Below are 13,513 nucleotides of genomic sequence, written 5' to 3' on the forward strand. Positions count from 1 at the left end.
GCCCGGGGCTCTGCTGGGGAGGGGGAGCCGGCAGCACTCAGCACCATCCGCAGGCACCAGAGACAAAGGGCACCAACAGAGCGTCTGCTACCGGTGACCACACCGAGGTTTTGAACTCGGGTGGCTTCAATGAACGTTCACATTCAACCCGGGGACGCCTCTCCGTGCCGCCCCTCTAAACGAAAGGCTTCCCGCATGCGCTCACATCTCTGTTTCACTGTAGGAAAGGCAACTCCGTGGCAGCCAAGCTGCCAGTCCCTGCCTGCCAGCCCCAAAGCAGGAGCACTTGGTGGGGCCGCGGCTGCTGCCCGCAGGGCCAGTCTCCGTGATTCAGCCCCCACGTTTGCTCACCCGGTCCCCACAGTGGCAACGCATTTCCAAGCCTTCAGTGCGGGCACCTGTGTGCAGTTATTTTTTTTTTTTTTGTGGTGAATTCCAGCAGCACGCGATCAGCCCAACTCAACTGTCCAGTCCTTTTGTTTCAGAAAGGGAGTTACCACTGGTAAAAGGCACCTGCCTTCGCTCACAGGCTCATGCAACAGCTGTATTAAGCACTACTCTTAATAACTGGTATGTAACTACAACAGTTAGCATTTTATTGAATTTGAAAAAAAAACAAAACACAGCACCTTGCAAAAGGCTGTCACTGAGCAGCTCGGCCCCACCTGCGCAGACGCTCTCCTGCAGGCCTGGGCAGCCTCCAGCTCCGATTTCACCACCACTTCCAGCTGACCCAAGCACAGGCTGCCATCGGCCTGGGCAGTTCTGCCCTCCCACGGGGCCCCAGGGCTCATTCCTGCCCTCCCTCCTGGCCAGGACAAACATTTATGAGACCAAGCACAAGGCAGAGGAATGAGGACTGCAACAGAGGAAAGAGACTGTACCTTTCAGTGCCAAAACCCCTCTGAAGGGCATGAAACAGCAGGTTCCATTCCATGCGGAGCCCATGGGTACTCGAGCAGCCTTGGCAATGCTTCTCACATGCAGCTTCCACAATTCCCCCACATACAAAACTTCCACACAAGTTTGATTCTCTCTTTACCTGCACCTGGAAGTCATCTATATCAGAGACACAAGAAGAATTGGGTGTAGACCCTATGATAAGGGTAAATCCCACAGCATTTTGCAACCAAATGCTCTGTTGCCAGATACTGCGTCCTCCAGGTTGGCTGAGCAGGTGGAGATGCTCCAAGACCTGGGGGAGAAACTGCTTCTAATGTAAGCTGGTATGCAAAATAGTGTAGTCACCCACCCGAGGGAATCTGGGACAGACTCTACAGCTGTGCTGAATTTACAAATCTGGTATCACTATAGGGATGAGATGGTGGCACCATACAGTAAATAAGTAAATCTATTGTCAGATACACCAGAAACTTCCCTGTATGTTACGGATCGATCTCAGGGTCTTTTCAGAAGTATAACCTTCCACCTAACGTAGGACAACCTTGAGATCCAAGCATCAGCTATTGAATGTGTCACATAATGAATTTGACTTTGCAGCGTTGCTTCCTCAAGCCCCACACGAAAGGTGCTGCTGCATCAGCCAGAGCACGTCAGAGCCCACGGGAGCTGTTACCACGGCCATGCACAAGGAAGGGCGCAGGGGCTCTTGCACAAAGCACTTTACTCAGCAATTAGCCACGCCAAATTTGCAGGTGGAGGACTTGGTCTGGGGAACAAACCGAGGTCGAGCGAGGACCTAGGGCTGAGGTGTTCGGTTCCGGACCCCAGAATCAAATGCAGCAACTACAAGGCAGGGGGGCAGCGCCATAAGCCGGGAAGCCTGTCCGAGGGCATGAAGGCACCTGCATGCTCTGGGTTCCTCAGGGGTATAGTGCAGGCATCTGCAAACTTTGGGGGAAAGAGGACAGACAGTTACCTCTTAGTGCTACCGTGTAACCCTGCTAACAGCTCCATGCTACTGTTTCTTTTTTTGTACAAAAATAACTTCACCAAAGGGTATCTAAAGATATAAGGGGAGCTGCTTATTTTCATTTGTTTAAGAACGTGTGTAAAAGGACACCGCTTCCCTTCCCTTCCCCACCAGTTTTGGGCTTGGAGGCCCGTGGTAGCGCCTCGCACCCTGCAGGGTGATCCCAGACCCAGCGCTCTGGAGCGCAATGCCCAGCAGCAGCGCCACAGCACGTGCCACACTCGGGCTCTCAGGGGTCCTCAGGGGTTTTCTTTCGGGGACGGGTTTCCCCACCGGGAAGCCACGCACACGCAGCAGCTCGGCGCCTCTGCCACCACAAGAACGAGACCCGCCTGCCCTCCGCGAGGCGCACGCACCCCGCTAGGCACCACGGCCCTGCGCCCCGAGAACCTTCCTCCGGGAGGAACATTTCACAGATGTTATTAACGAGTTCAGCCCCAATTAGCCCTGGCAGCGTATCCCCTGGCAAGCAGGGAGTGCGGGACTGGGCTGAGCTGTCCCCGCCAGGCTGCGGAGGGGCCAGCGACGGCCGCCAGGCCTGCTGCCTGCCTCCCTCCCCACCGCCAGCTCCGGAGCGCGGCCTTCCCGTGGCTGCAAAGGCTTTCCAAAACACGGCAAGGAAAAAGAAGACAAAAAAAAAAAAAAGCTTTCTGCTTTCCCTGAAAAGCAGGTCCATGCAATAAGAGAGGTACCAATAAAGATTTCACCATCCAAATTAAAAGTCAGGGCGGCAATAAAGAGCCCCCGAAATATAAGAAACACGTTGTGCACAGTGTGAAATTTATTGCTGCCTCGCAGAATGAAGCCAAACATCGTAATATGGAAAAACACCGCTACTTTTGACCCAAACAGATTGGGAACAGGAAGTAAAAACAAATCACCCAGCTGCGGCCCCCCCGAGTTCTGAGCAGCAGCAGAGAAACCAGCGTTTCCTGTCAGTGCCTGTCACGACCCACCACTGCCCGCACGCTGTTTTCCTAGGGCCTGGTCCTAATCCCACCTGAACCACTACCGGTTTGTTGTACAGCTCTCACAGAGAGGATCGGGCCTTCATCGGACAGGAATTGGGGCACGAACCTCACGGGGCCAGCGCCTGGTCACGGGCGTCGAGGGCCTTCCGCTGTCCCACGGCCCCATCTCCATTTTCGGCAGTGAAACTCCTGACTCAGTACAGGCATTTATCAGGAGTCAACTTTGGTTTTACTGCGTTGTCACCAGCAAACCCTGGGAAATTAAGTCAAGCCTCGAACGGCTTAAAGGATAATTGCATTTCTTTTAAACAATAGTTCTGTGTTACTTTTTTTTTTTTTGAGCTTACGTATATTACATCCTAATTATGTTTTCAAGTTTTCCTCTGCAGGTACAAGAATAACCCAGAAAGACATACAGATGAGCTAATTTTAAAATCGTAACTTGAGTCAAGGAGCTGAAGCTTTAAAGAAGTGCCAGATATACCACAGGATCTTCAAGAAAAAAAAATATATATATATATATACAAAACTGATAGTCCAGCACCTCTTTTGTTAAAAATGGTAACTAAATGCCAGAGACATTGACTTAAGCAGAAGAAATGTTGAATAGCACTCACGCAATGCAACAAAAAAGCCATTTACACATACATTACATACTAAACTGCAGCTCAATCTAATATTTTGATTAAAATTCAGCTTTCCGAAGAAATCTTATAAACACTGCTTTTATCAAGCAGATTTTTACTACAAGATTTTAAGACTACATGACAGGTCTAGAATACTTCATGAACTAGAATAAGAATATTGTTTTGTATTTCTTTGTTTTAAAATTCTTTTTTTTAAATAATCACAACCAGCCAAATTACGGTCATTAACACCACACTGGCTTTGCAGCAGATTTATGCCAGCATAAGTGAAAGCAGAATTTCACCCTCTAACACTTCTGGGCAATACAGACATCCGCAGAAACAAAGAAAAAAGGCACATAAACGTGCACGAACGCACATTTTGTCCATTATAATCCACAAGTTTTACACGGACGTGCATTTTGTGCCTTTGTTTTGCAATAAAGTACCCTGAGCGTGCACGCAAGTACGATCTCCCCCACACAGCAATTTCCAGTCCTACCTCATACTCTTTTAAATCTGTCACTTTCGTGTTCCTAAATGCTGCTTCGGCGGAGGGGTTGCATTGTGAGGAAGGAAACTCTCGCCGCACTCCCGTTATCACGCTGCATGAAATTCTCGCTGTACCCAAGAAACCTCCCAGCAAAATCCAAGTTTATCACGCCAAGGAGAGAACAATAAGTGGGAGTCCGAAAAGGCAGTCAGAACTGCCGCCAAAATCCAAGCTCTTTCTCAAAAAAGGCCCTCCCTTAGGAAGCCTGCCAGTCAAACCCGATCACGAGGCTGTTTTCAGAGAGTGAATAGAGTTCTTATTGACACAGCTTATGTCTGCAGCATGCAGCCCTCTGCAAGGCTTTCAAGAACAGATCGGATTACACAGACACATTCTCTCTGATTTTATGCATTCAGAAGCCCTCAGACATAAAATACTGAGCTCTGAAGGCCACTGGTTTTCTGGCTTGCTATCACCATACGTGCTCTTACAAACGGCGTATGAGCAGATCCTGGCACCCTGACGTGGGCTCCCGAGGACCTCACCCTTATCGAGCAGGGCCATGTAATTTGGAGGCCAAGCCACAGATTTGCTCCAAGTGAGTAACGCAAGACGACTCATCCCAGCGGTGGGTACTTAGCATCAGGACGGGAGAAAGGAAAAAAATAAATATCTGCTGACACCACTTAAAATGGGGGAAGATAACATCGCTCTGGGTAGACAATCCTTCCTGGAAGATGGCATGGAAAAATGGGAGGATACACACCTTTTAAGAGAACACGCACCACCACAGCTTCGCAGGCAAAAGGCACGCAGCTGCGGAAATGTCACAAGCACTGATTCAGGCAAACAACCTACCCAGGAGCAGCAATTTGCATGCCTACATGAGCCTAGAGAAAGCAAACTAAAAGGAACAGTTTATACCGTTTCTACATTCAGTGGACACAATGAGGAAGTCTGTTCCAGGAGAAGACACACGTACAAAGTCTGGAGTACCCGCGATTGATGTTGCATTAAAGGTGAACAGAGCATTACAAAATGTTTCAGTATTATAAAGGCTCCAGCTCAAAGACCGCACTTCAGCAAAGAGAGACGCGTCTGTGCTTGGCACATATGCTAAAGTGGGACCTGAGCAATGCCCCTAGGGAAGGACACATGCACTGCCCAGAGGTCTGAAATATACCGATTGAAAAGACAGTTGGAAAATAATCCAACCAGCAAACCAGTTCCCTATCACCTAAAAGGGAACAGTTCCTGCACTAACTCACCCACACAGAACTGAAACTTCTCACTGCGATATTACATGTGGCAAACACAGCAAATCGAGCAAGTTTGAGCTTCAGAGCTTTTAAGGGATTTTAAGAGCAAATACACACTGTTCAACAAAGAAAGACATCCTCTGCCTTCCAGGCTATGATCACCCTCCAGCCAAATGTTTCTATCATGTTTCAAAAGATTTTTTCTCACATTTTGTGCTTTGGGTCCAGCCAGGAGGCTGGACCTGGGTAACCCAAATGTGCAATGCCGTGTCTGTCTGAGATGGCAGATCTTTGGTTGGACATTCGGACTTTGTTTTCAGAGCACAGTGAAAGAGCCGCAGCTCTTATAACTACATCTGGAAGGTGAGACCTAGGCAAACTCTGCTTTTCAGCGCACAGCCTCCCTCTGAATGAGCAGCATCGTGTTTCTAGTACTCGGTTTCCACACGTGACTTCTAGTACACTCATGGTCAGAAAAGCCTGCTCCTATAAAGGCTGCATGTTCTTTCCCAACATGTCTGAGTCACACAATGGTTTGCTCCACTGCCAAAGCCAAGCTCTTACCACTGGTATGGCAAGGGTGTCCTGCTGCAGGCATCAGTAACCAAATTCTGACTGCAGATTCATAATCATCACCTGTGCCTGCATCATCCACACACAAAAAAAATATCTTGATTTGCTTTCAGGCTCCTGACTAAGCTGCAGACGCCGGTGCCTAGGAAAGCCGTGGTTTGACCTGTTCATGAAGAAAGAGCCATTTGCAAGACACCAGCCATGCAGTTTTGCCATCATTTTAACTTGGCATAAGTCAGTGCTGCTAACAAAAGCGGCAGTCTGGCCTCATCCTGTCCTGCTTGTACACCCCAGGTCCGTGTGCCAGCACAACTGTTTGTGTGGCCACAGGGAAAAACAAACCAGGGAAGCCGTGACTGTTAAAGAGTGTCACTTTCTTTGTTGTTACTCTGAAAGATTATTTTCAATCAGTAAGGATGGCAAAGGCACGAGAACAAAAGGCTGGAAGCAGAAGCACTTTTTCCACTACAGCACCAGCTTCAAAACTGATTTCCAAACTACACTGCAAGAGGTGACAAATCCAGAGCCCCCCAGTTCGGGGTCACAAGTTTAAGTCCCACTTCGATGTTCCCTTAAACACACAGAACAAAACTTCTAGACCTGTAAAACGTAAGAAAAACACTTATGCCTCTTGCCAGACGTTCTTCATCAAAGCAGGAGGCAGAGCGGGCCACTGTTGCTTACGAAGTGGAATTGTGCATGAAAACCACTAGAAAATCCTCTTCGTGGATGCCAAACTGCATCCGGTACTGCAGCACTGCCACCCCAGCACCCCTGCTTTTCGGTAACCTCCCCGTGGCAGCTAAGGGAAGAGGCCAGTCACTAGATGTACTTCCTCACCCCCCTTGGAGGGTCCTCGCTCCCCCTTAGTGGGGAAGAGGATGTCGTGCCCCAACTTCTCCCGACTCGGCCAGACATTGCGGGAGGCTGAGCATCACAGAGCTTACAGCACCTAGGGGGTAGTTTCCTCCCTAACCATCAGGGCTGCTCCGGACCCCGGTGGGTCTATCACAAACCTCCTGGAAGATAGTACCAGACCCGTTATAGACGCATCCAGACTGAACAGGTACGTGTGTAAAACACGGCTGCTCCGGGAAGACTGACTGCATATGAGAACAGGCTGCACCTTCTCTCGCTATAGGTGCATCCCATAATAGCTAGAAGCTTCTGTACAGTCCGCTGTCTCTCAAATAGAAACACTCAAATGCCAAAATAGCTCTCAAACTTTTCTGGGCCATCGCTAGTTGGAAATGACTTAATTTAAATATGTACCATATCTATACACTCACACACACACACACACCAGGGGAAGTTAGCACTTGTAAGAAGGGCTAGTGCCCACGCACGGGAACTCTGCGCTCGCACTGCGTGTGCCCGGGAGCCGCACAGCCCCGGAGCAAGGCAGGCCCTGTCCGACAGCCCCCCCAGCTCCCACCCGCTGGCAGGGAGCGCTGGAAAGACCCCGGCCCGCGGGCTCCAGACCAGACCTCTTGGTAACACAGATCTTTTCGGGGGTATAGAGTGGTGGGGGCAGGGAAGATTTAAGACCAAATTACAGAGCCCTTTAAATCCCCCTCAGTTGCGCGAGCTGCACAAAGCTGAACCCGCGAGCCCTTTCCTTCGGGAGGTTGTTTCTTCCCCCCTAGGGCCGAGATGTGCAATTCAGGCCCTCATTTGTAAATAAAGCTCCAAGGAGCAGGACTGTGCCACATAAGGTATTTCTCCAACCTGGAGAGCAGCACCGCTGCAGCCTCTACGCGCTACCTTAAAAGCGAAATACCCGCAAGGAGGACCCATAGGGGGAAAACATCTCTGCAACCCCATTGAAGCTGCTTATGGAAACTTTAACTGCATTACTTCTGCTACTGCATAATCCCAGCAGAACTTGCTTAATTCAGACTGCTCCAACTCAGACACTCGATAGTTTCAACGCGGTATATAGACTATTACCTCGCTCTAATTACAGGATCACATTACATGTCCGACAACCACTGCAATTTAGTCTTGCTTGATACACCCCAGCTCAAAATTGCTCATCCCACCTCTCACTTCCATACTTTCTGGCATCCTTTGAATAAAGGCAGAAACACCAAGCAGCCCTTTACTAATTGACATGCACACGCCCCAAGCCCCCCAAAGTCGTTATTTCTTCGCAGTAACGAAGCCGACGACTTTCACCAGCGCAGAATAAACAAGCACCCAGTTTCAGGCAAACAGCACGGACACGGCGCTGCTCCAACGCTTACCTATACAAACACATCCCAGGATCACGGCTTATAACCGTAGCTGCACAACACCCCCCCATTCCCACGCCACTCCCGAAAGCCGGCGTCGGTCTCGCCCGGAGCCCCGGCACACGCGGAGCCTCCACGGCAGGATCGGGCCCTCCAAGTTTCGCTACCTCAGAGGCAGCGGCGCGCCTTTCGCCCCTGAGCTCCAAACTGCACCCACGGCTCCCGCCGCCGCGGGAGGGGACGGCTCGCTCCCCGAGAGCGCACGGCCGAGCCCGAACCGAACGCTAACGGGTCTCTTACTCTCTTCTTGCCTCGCCATCACCCTCATGCTCCACAGGGGAATATTTGGCTCCCCGAGCAGATGAGCTGTCCGGCCATCGCTCCGCAATGATTCAGCAAGGGGGTGGCTCCCGGTCGGAAGGCACACCTACCGCGAACTGTCATACCACAGGGCTGGGTGAAAATGGGAGAAGTTGCTCTCTCTATCATGGCTGCACTTTCCGAAATGCGTAGACCTGGCCTGGCAGGGTCGAGGGGGGCAGGGGCGGGAGGGGGGAATCCATCTGCAGACACACGGAGGCAACTCGGGGAAATATCTAGAGCCTTTTAACTACGGCACAAGTGAACGATGAAGGAGGAAAAAAAAAAAAAAGCCAGACACTTTCAGAGCCAGCATCAACTTCGCCAGGCTGTGTTCTTTGTTTCTAGGCAGACTCCAGTGCAGTGGCAAGAACGAACAAATGCGCATGTCTTAATAAGAGTCCAAAAAAAAAAAAGAAAAAAAATCCCCCCCCTCCAAAGCCCCCACTCGTTCCTGTAGCAGGAGGGGAGCCCACCCAACAGTTTGCGCTGCTTTTTCAGGACTAAAACTCCGCTTCGGCCTCGTTCCGAAGGCGGATTTCGCTACGCCGCGCGCTATCAGCGCGGAAAGCCGCCCGGCACACTTTTCGGCAGCCACGACGGCTGCAGAAACGAGTTAGTTAGTTTGCTGCTCGGGTTGGTTTTTTATTTATTTATTTATTTATTAATATTATTTTTTTTTTTTTTTTAATGAAAGCCCAGAACCGAGCAGCAGCCAGGGGCGAGCTTTTGCGGATGCTTTCCGCCAGCCTGCGCCAGCAGCCGGGCGTGTTTCGGGGGGGGGGGGGGGGGGGGGCAGCGCCGAGCCGCGGCTCAGACAAAGACCCGGAGCGCCCCAACCCCCCCCCCCCCCGGGGCCGAGCCCCGTACCCCGGCCCCGCGGCTCCCCCCGGCGCCGCCCCGCACGCAGCCGCCCCCCCCCCCCCCCTTCCCCGTTCCCCCCCCCGGGGGGGGGCTTCCCCGGGGCCGCTGCGGGGGGGGGCGGCGCGGCCTTACCTTGGCGGCGGCGCTAAGCGGGCGGGCGGGCAGCGGGCGGCCGCTCCGTGCCACACGCGCGGCGGCGGCGGCGGCGAGCCACGGGGGCCGGTTTAGCACGGGGGCCGGCTGCGCGCCGCCATTTTAACGCCTCCCTCCCCGCCCTCCCCCTCCCTCTCCCTCTCCCCCCCTCCCTCCCCGCGGCGGCCGGCCACGCGCGGCGTGGAAATGTCACTCAGCGGCGCCCCCTCCCCGCTGCTCCCCGCTTCCCCTCCCCTCCACCACCACCGCCGCCGCCGTTACATTGACGCAGCGGCTCCCGGTCGCCGTGCCCGCCGCGGCGGAGCTAGCAGGGCACCGGCACCAGCAGCAGCAGCAGCCGCCGCCGTCGTGGTGCTGGCCCCTCCGCCGCCTCCCGCCGCCGGGCGCACATGGTACGCTCCGGGGCCGCGCCGCGCCGCCGCGCCGCCTGGCTGCTGCCATGGCAACCCGCCGGCAGCCCCGGCCCGGCCCGGCCCGGCCCGGCCCGGCCCCGCGCCCCGGGGGCTCGGCGCGGCCCAGCCGAGCCCCCCCCTCCGCCTCCCCCCCCGCAGCCGTCCCCGCAAAACCGGCCTCGCGTCCTGCCGCCCGGGGGCAGCGGCCCAGCCGCCCCCGCTCCCCCCGGAGTCGCCCCGGGCATCCCCTCCGCCCCCGCAGACCCCTCCAGCCCTGTCGCGACCCGATCGCCAGAGCCGCGGGCCGTGTCGCCCCGCCGAGGGGCTGCAGCCCCGGCTGTCCCCGAAGCCACCGTCACATCTCCCCGTCCCCCCCCCCCCCCCGGTCCCCAAAACTACCGTCGCTTCACCCCCCCGGGGCAGAGGGGGGCTGCGTCCCCGCCAGCCCGGGCCGCCCTTACCTCGGCAGCGGCGCGGCCCGCCCGCACCGCAGCGCTCATTTTCGCTCCCGGTTTACAGCAGAAAATCGCCTCCGCCAGGACGGTCGCGAGGGAGAAGAGGCGCAACGTGAGGCAGACGAGGGAGTAAATCAGAAAGCCGCCCTGCGCGCTCTGCACGCTGCAGGCGAGGAGCTGATTTCCTGGTAGACGTCTTCAGGGTGCCTCAAGCCAGACCTCGCCAGAGCGGCCCTTAAAGATACCCGCTGTCTGACTGCAAGCAGCCCCGGTAATTTCTGACTTGAGCGTCTCGTTCCCACGAATGCTCACATTTTAATCGCGCTTTTTTGTTAGGGCGAGCTGAAAACAACCAGCAACCGTTGGATCACGTAAGAAAACTGAGTCAATCACCTTTTTCTTTTCTTTTTTTTTTTTTTTAAACCAGCGTTTTACGGGGTTCAGCGACGCATACTACGTTTTGTCAAGCTCAACCAGAAGCTGAAAGAGGCAGACGAGGGTCGCTTATCGCATGCGGAATGGCCCTCCCTGAAAACAGCACCGATGGAAATGACTGTAATAAAAGCGCCGGTGTTGGCGGTCCGAGCAGCACACCGGGAGCCCTGCTTTCTGCACCCTGTTCAGACAACGACTTCCTCTGCGGCCAGGAGCAGATCACTTCTCCTAGTTACCACCATGCCGATTCATAGTTGAAATCAATTAGTTAATGTTTGCAAAGTCAGTTGAAGATGAAAAAGCATTACATACTGCTAATAAAACTGTAATGATCCCGCTGTTAAACATTAAACGCACAATGATGTGTAAAAAAATTGCATTTATGCCTCTTGCTGCAAGGACAAAGGATTAGCTCCTAAAAAAGGAAGGACGACCTCAGGTTCGCATCGCAGGACTGTGCCTCTGGGGTCTGGCTTCTGTTTATGTCTGCTGCCGGTTATCTGGGCGGCTGCGGGCAAATCGATGGGGCCAGCTTTTTCTGAAGCAGCCGGTGGGGTGACCGTGGCAGGTTAATCCACAGCTAACCCAAAATCACCAGATGCTTTTGGAAAATGCCCATCCTGAGCATTTTTGTGCCTCAGTTTCCCCGCCTGATAAACGGGGTGAAAATTGCCACGGTTACTGCTCAGCCCAGAGCCGGGCCGTGCTCAAGTCCAGGACGCAGGGACAAGCCCGTGGGCAGCCAGTGCCATCAGCCCGTCGCCCCCACACACACGGCAACTGCTCCAACCTCTGTCCCCAGAGGAGCATGGTAGCACCAGCAGCTACACTTTTATTCACCTCAGCACCATCCAAGCGGTAGTAAAAAAAAATCCCTGCCAGATTTTTGCCAGCAAGAGACTACAGTGGGGAGCAAGCCCTGGCAGCACGGTCATTAAAAGCAGGGAGGGTTGAGCTGCTCACGGGACACATCACCCGGCAGTGTGAGGAATAAAAGCGGGCACGCAGGACTTTCTAGGAGATTTTTCTTGGCAATGAGTCTTGCCTTAGATGTAAAACCAGTAGCTGTGCTGCCGGTAGGGCTCCAGGTTGCAGTCTGTAGAGCAACGCATGTCTGATGTTCTGACCTACAGGCAAGAAGGAGGTGAAGAAAACCGGGAAAACCAAGCTTGCCTGTACCTTTGGGCCTGCACAGGGCCACATTCACATTGATGAGGCACCGGTGTTTCTGGCTGGGCAGAAGGATGGGTGGGGATTTGCACAACAGAAGCTCCGGGCAGTTTTAGATTTGGCACAGGGATCTCGGAGAGGAGAACTCCTCTCCAAAAAGAGCAGCCTTTTGACAAGGTATCCCTCATTTCCTTAATGGAACTGCCCTTTTGCAAGGAGCATCCCTGAGCTGCACCATCCTATTGCATCTTCCTCCCGAAATCTGATGCTACCCTGCTCTGATGGTGATCGGTTGTTGATTGCAGAAAAGCTGAATCATGAAACAGAGGTTATAAACAAGGTTATTTTTAACAAAGCAAATGAAGCTGGCATGCAGAAGTCGCAGCAAGGGGCTGCCAGCTAGGGCTCTCGGGTCCCAGTCCTGCCCCAATACTCCCCGTATCCTGAAGCAAATTACAGGCTCTCTAACCTTTAATTTACCTGCTTATAACAGGGACAAAGCAGCAGACTCCAGTTGTGCTTTCTTTGTACGACAAAGCTCCTGGTGTGACAGTGCAGCAGTGCTGGGAGCCATGCAATGCCAGGGGCTGGCTTTCGCTATCGCCCAGCACCTTGCAGAGCAATTTCCAGAAATGCAAAACGATCACACAGTCACATGGCGCTTCAACGATGTTCATAGGCGCTTTGAATGCAGAGAGAGACCGCTCAGTCTGATTCCCCCCTCCCATATTTCACAGGCTCTTTTGTTTCATTTCCCACACGGAGCCCAGTGATTTGTGCTTCATTTTACTCCCTGAAAACTCAAAATGTACAAGTTTTGTAGCCCAGAGTCTCATGTTACATCCTTCAGGCACCCGAGTGCTGTAGGGTGTTTGTTGTAGATACCCAGCCCAGGGGGAGGGAAGTCTGGTACACCCGCGGCTGACTGCAAGATTTCCCGATGATGCCACTTCTTATCGCTCTCTCAAGAACTTACATTCTTCACGGAAAAACATATTTAATTTCCACTGGGAAAGACGTATCAACTCAGGGAAGTGGGGGACTGTGGCTGGGACTGTGTTCAGCCCTCCACACACTGCCCGAAGAATGTGAACTGCCCCACGTACCGGTTTTTGGGAACCTTCTGTACTCCAGTGCATGCCCCGGTTAACAAGCACTTCGGGTGTCTCTCCACCTTTCTATAGATAGGCAGTAAGGTTAAAGAACTCTAGCACTTTTGAAAATATTTTGTAAATAAATATATATATGTGTATATATTTATAGGCATACGTTTTATATATATATATATATGCATAGACACACATAAGTTTATGAAAACTTCAGGTTTGAAACTTTTCTGCCGTACATTATTACAACCCTGCTGCAGCTCCTTGTTTCTGGAGGGACTCACCTTTCTCGCTCAAATTTTCTTCCAGCTAAACATTGATTGCCACACAGAAAAAAGAAACCAAGGCATCGGCGGATTAGATCCTGAGTGAGTTCTGTTCCCGTTGTCCACTCCCTGGTGCAAAACCCTGGCTCACCTTCACCTGCCTGCTGTGCAAGCAGACGTTGAGCCCCCTCCGCGTGCCGGGGACACACGCCTGCACCTTGGC

General features: G+C 53.0%; 1 protein-coding gene and 1 long non-coding RNA gene across 11 annotated transcripts in view; one reads left to right on the plus strand and one right to left on the minus strand.

The window, feature by feature from the left end:
- MBNL3 (muscleblind like splicing regulator 3) overlaps positions 1–10,456 on the minus strand; it is a 100,551-nt gene extending 90,095 nt beyond the window's left edge. For 4 of the 10 annotated variants that reach the window (XR_010834867.1, XM_067005255.1, XM_067005254.1 and 1 more), the window contains exon 1: positions 9,446–9,585. Coding sequence is in view for 1 of the 10 variants with exons in the window: in XM_048075040.2 (XP_047930997.1) it covers positions 10,320–10,358 (39 nt within the window). In the remaining 9 variants the exon portion in view is untranslated. Of the gene's footprint in view, positions 1–8,389; positions 8,820–9,445; positions 9,586–9,727; positions 9,867–10,319 lie in introns of those variants that run through there. The other 6 variants (XM_048075021.2, XM_048075040.2, XM_067005253.1 and 3 more) reach the window with 6 other exon arrangements.
- On the plus strand, positions 9,716–11,125 carry LOC125184132 (uncharacterized). Its single transcript, XR_010834868.1, has 3 exons — positions 9,716–9,858; positions 10,378–10,584; positions 10,741–11,125. It is a non-coding gene; the product is annotated as an uncharacterized lncRNA (long non-coding RNA).
- Positions 11,126–13,513: the final 2,388 nt, after the last annotated feature.

Source organism: Anser cygnoides, chromosome 13 (genome assembly GCF_040182565.1).
Source record: "Anser cygnoides isolate HZ-2024a breed goose chromosome 13, Taihu_goose_T2T_genome, whole genome shotgun sequence".
Lineage (NCBI taxonomy): Eukaryota > Metazoa > Chordata > Aves > Anseriformes > Anatidae > Anser > Anser cygnoides.